Consider the following 14481-nt stretch of genomic DNA (forward strand, 5'->3'; position numbering starts at 1 on the left):
CAAAACACACTACAAAAAGGAATTTTGTAATGGTTTTAATGGAAAAAGGCTATTGGGTTGTAAGGGTATATCTAATAGGAACCATTAGAATTTCTGTGATGGTTTCTATTGGGTTTCTGTGTCATCCCACCAATAGAATCCATCTCATACCAGTAGACACCATTATAATTTCCATTAAAACCAATAAGTAGGGATTTTTGCAGGGATAAAAATCAGCCCTTGTCAAAACTGACCATGGTTTTACTACAGTAACCATAATGGTAAAGTGAAACTTTAGTGGCCAAAAACATACTATTGTCTCAATACAGCAACTATAGTTTAACCATCATATCCGTATTTAAATTATGGTAATACAATGGGAACCAACAGAAAAACCCAGTTACTACACTTTAACTCTAATAAAACCATAGTTTCATTTTCCTAAGAGAGGTCTTTAACAATGTGCTTTGGCTTAATTCCAATCCCTAACCGCAAGCATAAGCAATAGTGTTACAAGCACTGCCAAGAGAGAAAGAGAGAGAGAGAGAGAGAGAAAACAAACAATATTAACATTCCTTTTCTCGCACAGGCTGTGTCCCATCAAACTGAACCAAAATGATCTCTTAAGCCACTGCTTTTATCAATGACCTTAGGGCCCTTAGCCAACTCTTTCCTCGACTTTCTTCCTCCAGTAATCAGTTCCCTCGACACATTCATTCCACCACAGGAACATGACCACTGTTAGAGAAAGAGCTATAGGTCAGAGAAACATACCTGTGGGCGAGCCCTCCAGAACCTCCCCAGAGTAACGTGGCTCCTTGAAGACCGGTCTGTTGTCATTCTGGTCAATAACAGACACGTCCAGGTCCACTGGTCCCTCTACCAACTTTCCACTGAGGTCAGTTGTGGATACTTGGAGCTGATGGAAAGAGAGAAAATATGGGTTACCTAAACAGATAGAGGAGAGAAGATTCAGCATTTCACCATTTCGGAAAGTTATTTACAGATTTACCCAAAGTAAAACACGTGGGAAACATTTCATTTAAAATGGTGCAAATGAGAAATCAATTTTTTTCTTTTTAATGAAAACATTTACATAATTTGACTAAATCACAACTTGATTTAAAATTAAAATATTCTGTTCACACGATGTTTACCTTCTCATCTTCTTCACTAACACTTTGAAACTTTATTAGCGGCAAAACTGTTGATTGTGGTTGAAAATACACCACATGAAAGGTAAATTCTTAATCTGTTTTTGGATGTGAGAAACACATGAATTTGGTATGAATGTTATTAAAAAAAATCTGCATACCCCCAATGTCACGCATAATGCAATTCAATTTATAAGGTCTGGAACACAGGTACAACACCAAAACCATGCATCCAACTATCCATAAGGCAAATGAAGTCGCTAAAATTATTAACAACAGTCAGAAGAAATGGTAAAAAATTGTCCCTAAGCTTTCGGTCTGTACCCTTTTCAAACACTACACCTAAAAAGTGTATATTAGTACCACAGAGTTGCATATTGGTACCAAATGTATACATATCTGTACCCAAATAGCACATTAATACCTCTGGGCATCGTCCCAGCAACGGCATGGTTACATTTTTTACCATTTTGTCTGACAGTGTAATAGTTAAACATATGGTAAAACATTTTTGAGAAAGTTCTAAAGGTCACCTTTATTGGACCTCTCTTTAAAAAAGTTTAAGTCAGAATTTTTTTTTAACTTTAAATAAAAATCAAGAAACACCCCTGGATGGACAGACAGACAATCTAACAACTGTAATTGCTTCTAAAATACCATCACGTTGGTGAAATGATAAAATATGACTAATCTCAGCATCTTGTGTCTCACCGCTGTTTATAATAGACAGGGAGTGGTAGAACAGAAAAGTACGGGGTCTTTAGGCCTCATGGGTAATGGCTACCTTCGCTATCCATGGTCAGCAATTATTGGGGGGTCTGAGTGGAGATGAGTGTTTGTCTGTGATTGAGACTGTCCGCTATAATGGTGTTGAGAAGAAGAGAGAATGGAAGAACCGATTATAGTTCTCTGAAACATGCTCACACATATATTAAAAGATTGACATGCAGTATCTACATCGGCTTGACCAATAGTGAGTTTGGGACGGGACCAGTCTTAAAGGGATACTCCACCCAAAATGAAAATTCTGTCATTACTCCCCCCAATTTTTTCCAAAACAGTATAAATGTATTTGTTCTTTTGAAGACAGAGAAAGATATTTGGAATAATGTTAGCAACTGAGAATTCTGGGACATCAGTGCCTACCATAGTAGAAAAAATTTAAATGGTAGTCAGATATGGCCCAGAACCGATTGCATTCCTAAACTCAAAATATTTTTGGTTCAACAGAACAAAAGGATAGTAGTCAAAAGGGTAGAATTTTAGTAACTGAACAACAGCGCTACCCATTGACCTGCATTGTTTTTGTCCATACAATAGAAGTAAATGGGTACCGCCATTGTTTGGTTACAAACATTCTTCAAAAATGTTTCTTTTGTGTACTGCTAAAGAAAGTCATACTCATAGGTTTGGAGTGACAAGATGATGAGAAAATGATGACAGAATTTTTGAAATTAAATAAACCACAATTTTAACCCGAGCTTTTGTTATATAAGAGGGAATCGTATTCACGTGAACATCATGTAAGTGTCAGACCTGAAAACGCTCTTGTTACTGAGATTACAACTGTTATTGACACCAGGCCCAGCGAACGGCAGGTCCTGGAATGCACCTATCTATGACGACATTGATAGGTTGAACACCGCCTCCACAGAAAGAATATCAATGACTACTTCTCTAGCCCCGACCACTGGTTCGCGCATGACAGAACCAGTGACGCGGAACCAGACAGAGCGAGCAAGCAATAAACAAACATGCCGTTAAAGATCGCTAAATATTGTGCCATCCCTGGTTGTGGAAGAACACAGTCGCTGCATAACCTTCCTTCGGATTCCGATATTAGGAATGTGTGGATAAAGTTTATTTTTAAAGACGTTCCAGCTCATGTGGGAAAAACATGGAGCGTTTGTTCGTTTCATTTCTCCGAGGATTCCTTCGTGAACAAGGCACTGGATTTGTAGAGAGACTAAAATTAAAAAGCAGTGCTGTGCCGTCAATATTGGATCCGATAGGAATGGCGCAGCAATCTTATGTGAGTAAAACATTTTTGTACTATGCGTCACTATTGCTTTGTTATTGATCGCTTGATCTATGCAGAGGTTGTCTGTGATCTTAAGCCCATGCGAATCGGGATCTCTGTGATTTGGCGGGCTCATATATCATTTTTCAAGGTTTTATCCACCATTTGCGAATAATGGAGGCTGTTTGAAGTGTTTTGGTATTATTTCGGGTGCTGGGTGATATCCATAAGTTACCGGGAGTCTCCCGTTTGTTTATTTATCATGGAAACATTTGAGACCCGCGATCGTGGTGATCTTTTGTCCGGTTCGCGATCACGGGTCTCAAATGCTGACAGGTACGGTCACATATCATTAAACGCAATACAAGTATAGGCTATACAAACTATACGCAAAGCCTTGCCATCACATCCGCGAATGCGTCACATGAAATACTGATGTGGGGAGGTAATTTATAAATCACAGGAGGTCTCCAGATAATACTAATGCACTGCGAAAACTGTGAATGGTGCTAATGTGTAACCTAATGTTACATCTCGAACCAAATTCACAGAAGACTCCAACTTCGCAAACTGCTATCCAATCAAAGCGGTGGGCGTTTACTTCCAAGTAGGGCTGGGCGATATGGCAAAAAAGTAAACTCGATAGTTTTTTTCTATATTGATCGATAACGATATTTATTTCGATATATATTTAATTAAAAAACTGTATTAAAAGAATCTATTTTAAATACAGTTTATTAACAAAAGTTAACCTTTATCCAGTTAAAATTCAATTAAATTAATGCACTGTTGCAACACAGAGGATATTAGGCCATAAACAACATGTACCAGTTCATTCAGTCTCATTTTGACTCAGTTGACTCGTTAAGTAAAGGGAGTGTTCATTCAGTACATTCAACCAATGAAAGGGCTCCGTTACTGCGTACATTCGAACGCTATTGGCTCAGCACCTGCGCACATACATAATGCTGCAATAATGTCTTGCTCGAGTAGTGGGATTCATTCAATGCATTCAGTGAACCTTAGTCTTTCAAAAAGACATCTCACATAAACTGTAGTACATTTCTTTAATCATGCAAGCATCTTACATACAAGGTTCAATATTTTAATGTGCACACAAACTCACTTCATTACATCTCTGATCTGTACAGGGCATCGCTGGTTTGTTTCATAAGCACCAGCTCATGTTAGCAGATATGTTAACGATGGATATAAAAACGTTTGTGCTAGAGTTTCGAAGTAACTCGCTTGCAATTGCGCCTCAAGTTTGTTTTGTTTAACCGGCGATTGCGAAAAAAAATAAGACACTTGATAAACGCGTGATGACAACTCGAGGTTAGTTTCACTTTCGTTTCCGCTTCCAGTAATGTTTTCCTCCTCATGTCGAGTTTTCTTTGCCAAGTGCAGTATGAAATGGACTTTGTACTTTGACGCGCATGATAAAAGCTGCACGCTGACGCGTTGTTGCGTTTATTTCTGCTTTCTGTTAGACTGTAAGATTAATCCATATCGAGTCAAAATGCCAATAGCTTATCATCGTTTTTGAAATACATTTTATCGCGATTCGATATGATATCGTTTATCGGCACAGCCCTACTTCCAAGTGTCTTCAATGCGGCACGCCCATTAAAACCGAGCGTTTGCAGAGCTGGCCTCAAAACCTGGGTAGAAAATAACCTATTACTTATTGATTTTGATGATTTTGAATGTAAAACCCACGCGAACGTCATAAGTAGACCTCGTACAACAGTATAAAACAATAAACAACACCACTTCATCGCACCTTTAAAAGTATTGAACATAAGACAAAACAAGCCATAAACCAATCTAAAACAACTGAAATGTAAGTTATTTCTTAGTGATTGGTTTGGTGATTTCTATAACAAATATGTTCTGCAATATTTTATTGGGTAGAAAATCATCCATATACATATGCGTTTGATTCCGATGAAAAAACACATACTGATCAAATGTGAACCTGGACCACATAACCAGTCTTAAGTAGCACGGCCAACAATGTGATTCTCTGATTTTCTCAATATTTTTATTTTTTGCACCCTCAGATTCCAGAGTTTTAAATAGTTGTCTCTCGGCCAAATACTGTCATATCCTAACAAACCATGGGAAAGCTTATTTATCCAGCTTTCATGTGATATATAAAGCTCAATTTAAAAAAATTACATATTTTTTTGTTGTCCAGGGTCTCAAATGTGGATAAAACACATCTGCCAAGTGCATAAATAATACATGTAAAGAATAACATATTATTCTTCCTTCATTGGCAGTAAAAATGTTTGAACTAAATTGTCATGTTTTTTTCTTGAATTAAACACCTAAAGCATTTTAGAGTATATTAAAATGATAAAGCATTTGTTTTAAATAACTTTTTTGACATATTGCCAGGATACAAGCCCACCGCGTGTACCCTCGCCTGAACTCTTGTGTGCCTGCGGGGTTCTACATGAATACTGAATGGTCTCTAATAGTGTGCTTGGACTGTTAAGTTTTCTTTCTCCTCAGCTCCTCCTCACCATCCCATTTTCTCGGCTCTTGTTAGCCTGACTGGAACAGAAATCCTCCCTCAGAAGAACAGCTGAAGGGGAGAGCTCAAGGTGACAGAAAGAGAATGAACATTGTAAAATCTGTACACAGCCTAAAAAACAGCAGAGATAAAACAGGAGAGGGTCATGTAGGGAATCCGAGAAAGGAAACGACAGCGTGGGCACGCGTCTGGAGGTGTCGCACGTGAAGAAGAGGAGAGAAGGAAGATTTATCTGCTTTTCACAGTGTGAGGTTTCACAAGAGCCCGCCTCAGAGTGTGGTGATGGCTAAGACACTAACATCCGCCTCGCTTCTCTGCCTCAGAGCTGAGGCTCCCCGAAGCCCACATCACTTATTCATTCCACCCATCTCCTAGCGTAGCCGCAACTGCGTGCGCCCCTGGGAGCCGCGCATCGAAAAGCAAAAAGGCGAAACGCGCAGCACGTCCCGTCTCTGGGCCTCAAAAAAACACAAACACGGCGAGCGCAATACCCCAGGACAGATATGTTACTGCTTACTCGACGTGCCTGAGCAATTGACCCGGAAAGAACGTTAACCCACAGCAAATCACTGTCTCATCAAAGAGCTTGGAAGTCCCCTACTGGGCGTCCTAACACTCCCCTGTAGCACAGTTATTTTTATTTGCGCACCTGCAAACAACGCTGAAGCACCACTTTGCTTCTTCAGTAGACAGGCATTCATACAGTATGATCTATTTAGGGGGGCCACATCCCCCCGTCTTTCATCTCAGCCTCGCTTGAAAAACTACGATTAACTTGGCTGTCAGCATCCTTAAAAGTTAAGGTTTTCAGGTTTGCTGGGTACATGCTACCCCACAGATAGCTGTGATTAAAACATTTTTTTATTCTAGAGAAATCAAATAAAATACTATAGTCAATGGAGGCCAAGAGCTGATTGGTTACAAGCATTCTTCCAAACATCTTTCTCTGTGTTTATTAGAACAAAGAGATTTATGCAGATTTGGAACAACTCGAGGATGAGTAAACGATGACAGAATTTAGATTTTTGGGTGAACTGTCCCTTTAAAACTGATCTTTTCAGCACTTCTTCAGTGCCAAACGTTAGTGAGAAGTGTTGAAAAATGATGCTGATAGGGCCAAATCGTCTCCTTTGTTCTCTTTGAAAACTCTTGACTTCTCTGGCTCTGAGTTGGAACATTAAGAGCTCAAATTAGAAGCCCATCACTCTGTACCCGATAACGGATTATGAGTGTCCCCTCCCTTCTCACCTCAGTGGAAATGACCAATGATGGCACTTGCCATTTTGCATTAACAAAAGAGCCCATCAGGAATGATCCATTACGCTGAGTGGCCAGAAACGGGGGAGTTCCTCACTCTGCCCAAACATTACCCAAGTGCTGCAATTGTTGCCAGTAATGTATGCCATCACTTTCAACTTGCTTTCTATGTCTCGCAGAGGCACGGGTCGCTCACTTTGTCTGACCCAGACCAGCACGATCACGAGTCTGCAACACATCTAATTCCCATTAATTATTCAGATTCCATGCATGGTTTGGGGGCCCTTCAAGCCAAAAAGTTTGAGAGCCACTATTTCACTATTAATATAACCGTTTCTAAAAGGAATTAAATGCGTATTATCTACTACACTAAACTAAACTAAACTAAAAACACAAGTTCTGTTGTTTCTTTTTAATGTTGCAAAAATGTTTGCTTTAAAAAAAAAAGTAAAAAAACTAATTTCAGATAAGATATCCCATTAAAACAAAAATGTCATGTTTATGTATTTTAGCTATAGCAAAACTGTCATGATTTCTTGGTCTTGTGGCAGAATCATGGCAGAGCCTTGTGTGGAGAGAGGCATGTTATTGTTGTTTTTTTGACATAACATGTGCTCTCTCCGGTCTCGTCTTTGGCACCGCCCCTCTCGTTTCCTTGTTTAGCCTTCCATTAGTGTTTCATTCCCGACACCTGTCCCTTGTTAATTATCCTTTGTTAGTCTCCTATATAATGCCCTTGTGTTTTGCTGTCCTGTGCTGTCTCGTTTTGTTTGTTCTACCTTCATGTCAAAGCTCAGGTCGTTATACCTTACCTTGTCGGATAACCCTTGCCTATTGGATTCCTTGCCATGTTATGATGTCATGCATGTTAGAGTGTCTAGTCTCCATTATTTTAAATGGGTTTTTGTTTATTTAAATAAAAGTTGAAGTTTTGTGAACCGCTGCCTGCACTCGGGTTCTTCCCTTGAAAAACGTGACAAAAACAATACAGCTATATGAAAAATCTTCTCAGCGTGTGCTGTCAAAAAACCCACTTATGCACTTTATATGCATAAAACATCTAAACAAAACTCATTGTAAATTACACTATAGTGGCATACACATTACGGCGGTTATCAACATTACACCCAGTCAGACCCCCCAGTGTGGCTCATTTTCTGTAAAACAGACATCTCAACACAACAGCAGCTCAGGCTGGATACGTTCAGCATGTCAAGAATTGTGCACACATTGCATCAACTATACAATCATTTGTACAGGAGCCAGGAAGGCCCGTGGGGAAGGACGAGGTTTACGTAAGCCGACTTCAAAAGCGACTCTCTGCATAAGCAGGAGCCTCTCGAAAACGAAGCTCCCTTACCGTTGATATCCTGCTATCTTTCCCCACAAAGACATCTGCCATAGATGGCACTGTTGAACATTCTTGCTGTTTTTGTTTTCAACCGATAGCCTTGCTTTTTTTCTCTCTCTCTATCCTGCTCTTCTTTGACTCACATCTGAGGGGTGTTTACAGCCCCGTCAAGTGCACTTATACCCTGCTGGTGTTCATTCAACCCCTGTGAACACAGAGACACAGGAGACGCACAAGAGCTCCTTGGTTTCTCAGGGCAGTCAGCATGTCCTCAGGTGATCCACTACAAAACAAACTGCCGACACGCTGAAATCACTCAGATTCTGAGGACGACAGTGAATCGACAAGGGCGGTTTCTGTGTTTTCACATCAGTTTACCAAAACACGCTCGTTGCCTGCGCTGGTACGATTCAGGCATCTGGTGGTCGACGTGCAGCCTGCCTGTTACGCTACGATGAAGCTAACGTCAGTCAGTCTCTTTTGCTTACACCACATCTGTCCACATTTGTTCTTTGTGACGTTATCTTTCTCCCAGTTTCATTTTTCTCCCATTCTGTCACGGATGCAAAAAAGATCACATTTGTTACATACTGCATACTGATTTCCATTTATGCATTTGGCATAGGAACTCTACCAGTTGAGCTGCTGAAACAACAATTATGCAAAGAGTATTCACCTGTATTTTGTTCCAGTACATACTTTATTATTATTAAACAAACTGTAACATTATTCTGTGACTAAAAGGAGCAGTAGAATTTGTTTTGATGGATGAAATGATCATCAGCTGTCTTACCCACACAAGGGGGCCATTATACTGCCACAGGGGGCAAATTTGTACATACAATAACAGTGACTGACTATGACACGATGAAACAGCTGATAAATGTGATTATGTTTACAACTACTGTATGTGTGCAACACACTTAAAATTATTGCATTCATCTCACTAAAGCTCATTAGTTGTGTTTACAAAAGCAGCAGTAATCCAACTATTGGCTTTGCTAAGACAATTATATAAATAACAGGTTGCCACCCTGTAAACAGCAATTTTTAAGTACCTTGACATGAATAATTACATATTAGAGGCATAGTGTTTCCCAATTCCAAAAACACACAATTCACTCTAGCTGTGATTCTCAATCTTTTTTGGTGACATATGGAAAAAAAGTCACGGTACTGCCTGGCAAGGCTTTGCAAACGTGAATATAAATATGAAATAAAGAGAAGTAAAATATATTATTTACAAAGCCATTAAGAAGGTTATACAAAGGCAAATGACAGAATTATTGGGGATGATTCATGTTCCCAACAGCTCAACTGGTAAATAAAGGTGCTAGCAACACCAACGCCATGGGCTTGGGACCTAGGAACACAAACTGATGAAAAACTTGAATGCAATGTACATTGGTTTTATAATAATGAAAAAAATATTATACTTTAACAAATATCACATTTAAACAGCTACACTGTATATATTCTAAAGGCAAAAGGTCAGATTCCTGTAGCCTCTGTCAACATTAAGATCAAGCTCTTCATATTAAAATGAATGGAAAAGTGAATGGGGTCGGATGCAAATGAGAATTTGTGTGAACTATCGAAAATCATTACAGTGCAGTTTCCACTGCAACACAAGCTTGAAGCGTTTAATTGTTCTTGAGTTTCCTCCTGTGGGAGAGCCGTTTTAAGTCTTCAGTGTGAAAAGAACAGATGTGCAGGGATCACAGACTCCGCAGCTCCGTCTCGAGTCATTCAGGATAGAAACTTCAGTTTCAAAGATTAGACACATGAAAAACACTGACGTGTCTCACTCCTGTCATCTCTATGAATTATTCTTATCTTTCCCCTCTGCTGTGCATTGTGCTTTGTGTCAGTTTAAACATTGTCGTGACATTTTGCCATTGACATGGTTCAGCAGATTATAAAGCTCTATGTTCATGTTAAAGCCTCCCGGTCGGGCTAAATTTACCCGACAGGGTCAAAGCGAGATACAGTCATCCTGGTGTGCCTGTGGGAATATTCCAGCTCATATCAGTCCACCGCAACGCTTAGTTCATACGAGTACATGAGAGGAGAGCCACTAAATTTGAATTAAAATAAATGTGAATAAAACATGTCAGAAAGGCCCTTTTTGCAGATTTTAATATTATTTTGAAACTTAATTGAGAGTGTAAAAAAATGAATTTGAAATAAGGTAGCAAATAGGGTACAGAATTGTAAATTGAATATGAATTTAAATTCAATATTGTGGGTTGCGGCAAATTCTATTCAAATTCCAACTCGTGAATTGAAAGCAGGCCAATACTTCAATTCGGAATCTTGCCTGACCCTGAATGCATTCAGTATGACAATTTAATAATTTATCACTTTCTCCTAGTGACCATGAGACATTATTCTCATGGAAAGCCATGAGATCACATTATTGCCAAATAATATTCACAGATATTCTGTCCCGGTGCACTTTTCTAATGTATTCATTGCTCTCAAATCAATACATTCCTCTATTTCCCTCTGAATAAATGGCTTCTTACAATAGCATCATGGGTATATTTAAACCTCAGCTGTATCACTAGCAGGGATTCATTCATTAACAGCCAGGAGACAATGTCATCCCTGAATAGAAGCCTCATGAAATCTGTGCTTTCTGAGTGCCAGAAAACAGCTGAATTTGGTGTTTCAATATTCCATTAAAAAGAGAAGGTGAAGGAAGGGATCTGGAGTTCAATCCTCAGGAGATTTACATCTCCTCTGAGACACTGAGTCCACTGAGTGCAGAATGCAAAAAGTTCTTCAAAAAGGACACAGAAATGAGGCTTTCTCTGTCCCTTCGTGTAATTCAAGACTGTCTCGATTGATATTTTCTACTAACACACTAAAGCAGAAGATATAAATAAACATCTTACATTAAACATCTTACTTTTTTGTAAAGCATCTAATATGCCTATGAAGCTGACACAAAGATCAGCTTAGATATTCTTACACTAATGGCTGGAATACACTACAAGACTTTTAAAATCTGAACAGATCTTTTTTTAACTAGACATCATACACTTGCAGACTTTTTAAAGTTTCAGATAGAAACACACTAACTGATCAAATCTGCAGACTGGCAGACTCTCTGCAACAAGTCCAGACTGAAAATCTGGGCAAAATCTGAGCAAAAGTCTTGTAGTGTATTTTAGCCTTTAGTAAAAATATAAACAAATGCTCATGTCTTCCAAATGATATACAGTAAAATATAAAACATGTTTATTTCTATAAGAAAGGTGATAAGACTCCTGGGAGAACAGATACAGCCGTCTGATAAAGTCAGCATTCATTAAGTTAAATAAATAATATAATAATGTCATTTTTTCCCACTCAGCACATATTGTTTTTTGTACACAAAGTGTTAAAAGTAAAGTGGACTTGGGACATCTTTTCAAGGAACTCCAGTGGGAAAACACTAATCCACAATTCCTGTTCACATCTGCCACGTGTCTACATGGATTTTAAATATTTCAAAGAGGCGTCCGGGAGCAGCTTCACTACCCTGAGTGCTAGACTTATTTCTTGTCCGTTTCTGACGCTCCTTTCACAGTGAACAGCAGGGAGGACAGCAAACAGAAAAGCGAAATCTGTAGCGAGAGTAACGACGACAATAAAAACTCTCAGAAATGTGAAATTCATGTTGCACTATCACTTTGCACACAGCACCATGAAGTGACGATGTGCCTTCACTGTAAAAAATTCCTGTTAATTTACATGGAAATTTAACAGCAAAATGCTGTTTTCATTTAATAGCAGTATGTTACTGTTTTATACAGTGCATTGTGGGAAGACTTGTTCACTTCAGGTTAGTGGTCGAACAACCACAGTATGTCACTGTTATTTAACAGCATTATACCATATTTTCCTATCTGCGCCAATTTGGATTATCAGCATGAGGTACGTCTGCACCTTTATCTATGGTTGTAATATCTTCAAATTAAATGTTAGATCTTAAATATCCAGTGAAGTTTTTATTATTTAATAACATTTCCTGTTTTAATCAGGCAAAGTATTTCTGAAAACAACGTTAAGATATGCTGGTTAGCGGAAAACTTCTGAAACAGTGACTGGGTAGCGTTAGCTTAAACAGGAGATTCAAATGCTCGTGACTAAAAGGTAAGAATTACCCTAAATTCAATCCAACCTGTACATTTTACTAATATCTGTGTAAAAGATGAATCGGGAACGATCTAAATCGTTGCTGCTCCTTAAGGAGGGGCTTCTGTCATTGTTCTGCCCCATCTTGTCTTGCTGTTCTTGACCTAGTGGCAGAACCATGACAGAACCTCTTGTTTTATGTGGAGAGAAGCGTTTTGACGCTGTTGGCCTTCCACTCTCCGGTGTTGCGTCTCTGTTCCCGCCCTTTCGTCTCCTCATTATTGCTCATTATTAGTTCATGCCCCACACCTGTTCCCTCTTGATTTGTCCCCTTATTTAATGCCCCTGTGTCTTCTGTCTTGTGCTGGTTCATTGTACTGTCGTGTGTAGGTTGCTTGTAGTGAGTTCATGTCTTGTCAGTGTAGTCTAGTCTTTTGTAGTTTATATGGTAAATGTTATTTTTTAGTCCTGTCTAGTTTAGTTAGTGTTCCTGTTTTTATCTTTGTTATTTTCCCCCACGTGGGTCTTTGTTTTGTATTTATATTTTATTAAATTTCTTGTTAACCCCTTACCTGCTGTCTGGGTCCTCTGTACCTTTGTCCTTGTATCTCACCCGTGAAACATGACAGTCTAATCGCTCACTTTGCAGAGAAGCAAGAAAAAATTATTCTTCAAAAAAATGTAAGTTTCTCTTTAAATTAATTGTGGTTGTTAGTTCTTATATGAACAAATGTGTAGGAATGCTTCAATCAAATATGACATATTTATTACTCATATGATTCATATGACCATAATTCTATTTCTAATTTTTATTTTAATGGAGAAATGATGTCTGTTTGTTTCGTCAACACAAGCAGGGTTCCTTAAAACTCTAAAAAGGACACAAGGGCAACCATTAGGCTAATACTTTTTTGGTCCAAAAGCAGTCTGATTCCTTTTACAGAGGTGGCCAAAATTATAAGAACACTAGTTTTTTTTTACCAGCTAAAAAATGGTTTTAAGTCAGTTATTTCTCTTTCGCTAATCTGTCAGTAGGAAATATCAGTTTACTAAAAGTATTCATATTGCCGTTAATTGTAATAATCCAGTGAGATTTTTGTTTGCACAAGGAGTCTTACAACAGCCAGTGCTCCACATAGAGATCTGATCTCATCATCATCATCCAGTCTGTCTGAAATGACATGAAGAACCAGAACAAACTGAGACAAAGTAAATCCAGAAGACCTGTGGCAACGTCTCCAAGATGCTTCAAGAAACCTACCTTTTAACTGTTGTTTAACCGGCTTGTATGTTGTAAACCATGTTTTCATTTGTTTGTTAAAGTGAGAGTTCACCCAAAAATGAAAATTCTGTCATCATTTACTCACCCTCTTGTCATTGTAAACCTGTATAACTTTCTTTTTTTTCTGCAGAACACACAGGAAGACATTTTGAAGAATGTTGGTAACCGGCCCCCATTCACTTGCATTGGGTTTTCGCCATACAATAGCTGTGATTGGGTGTCGGCGCTGTTCGGTTAACAACTTTCTTCAAAATATCTTCTTTTGTGTTCTACAGAAGAAAGAAAGTCATACAAGTTTGAAATAACCAGAGGGTGAGCTAATGATGACAGAATTATTATTTTTTGGCGAACTATCACTTTAGACCTTTTTGTTTTTTAATTGAATGTTTTTTTATTAACTTTTTTCGTTTTAGGTTAGTGACATTGATTTGAAGCTACATTTGTATTTTATGTTAAGGCATTTATAATGCTTTATTCTGTCTTATGTTTTTTTTTTTTAGTTGCTTTACGAAAGCCATTTTTGTATTTTTATACGTTATGGGTGCTTTTTTGTTGCACCATAGTTTGTGCATTAAATATTATAACGATGGCTTGTATTTTTGCCCATTTTATGGCGTAACAAACAACGCATATAAAATCTGATGTTGAATAGGAATAAAGAAAAGATGAAAAAAGAATAAGTTGGCTTCATTTCTTTTTTATCCACAAATATAAAATGCAGGGTATAATTGCATTACAATTAAAATAAGTTGACTACTACTAGTATGTAAA

General features: G+C 38.3%; 1 protein-coding gene across 2 annotated transcripts in view; it reads right to left on the reverse strand.

Moving 5' to 3' along the window:
• Positions 1-14481, reverse strand: part of cdh13 (cadherin 13, H-cadherin (heart)) — a 275581-nt gene that overhangs the window by 116520 nt on the left and 144580 nt on the right. For both annotated transcript variants that reach the window (XM_057348011.1, XM_057348012.1), the window contains exon 6: positions 754-898. In XM_057348011.1, coding sequence (XP_057203994.1) covers positions 754-898 — 145 coding nt within the window. The remainder of the gene's footprint in view (positions 1-753; positions 899-14481) is intronic.

The sequence above is a fragment of the Triplophysa rosa genome, linkage group LG12 (genome assembly GCF_024868665.1).
Source record: "Triplophysa rosa linkage group LG12, Trosa_1v2, whole genome shotgun sequence".
NCBI classification, from domain to species: Eukaryota; Metazoa; Chordata; class Actinopteri; order Cypriniformes; family Nemacheilidae; genus Triplophysa; species Triplophysa rosa.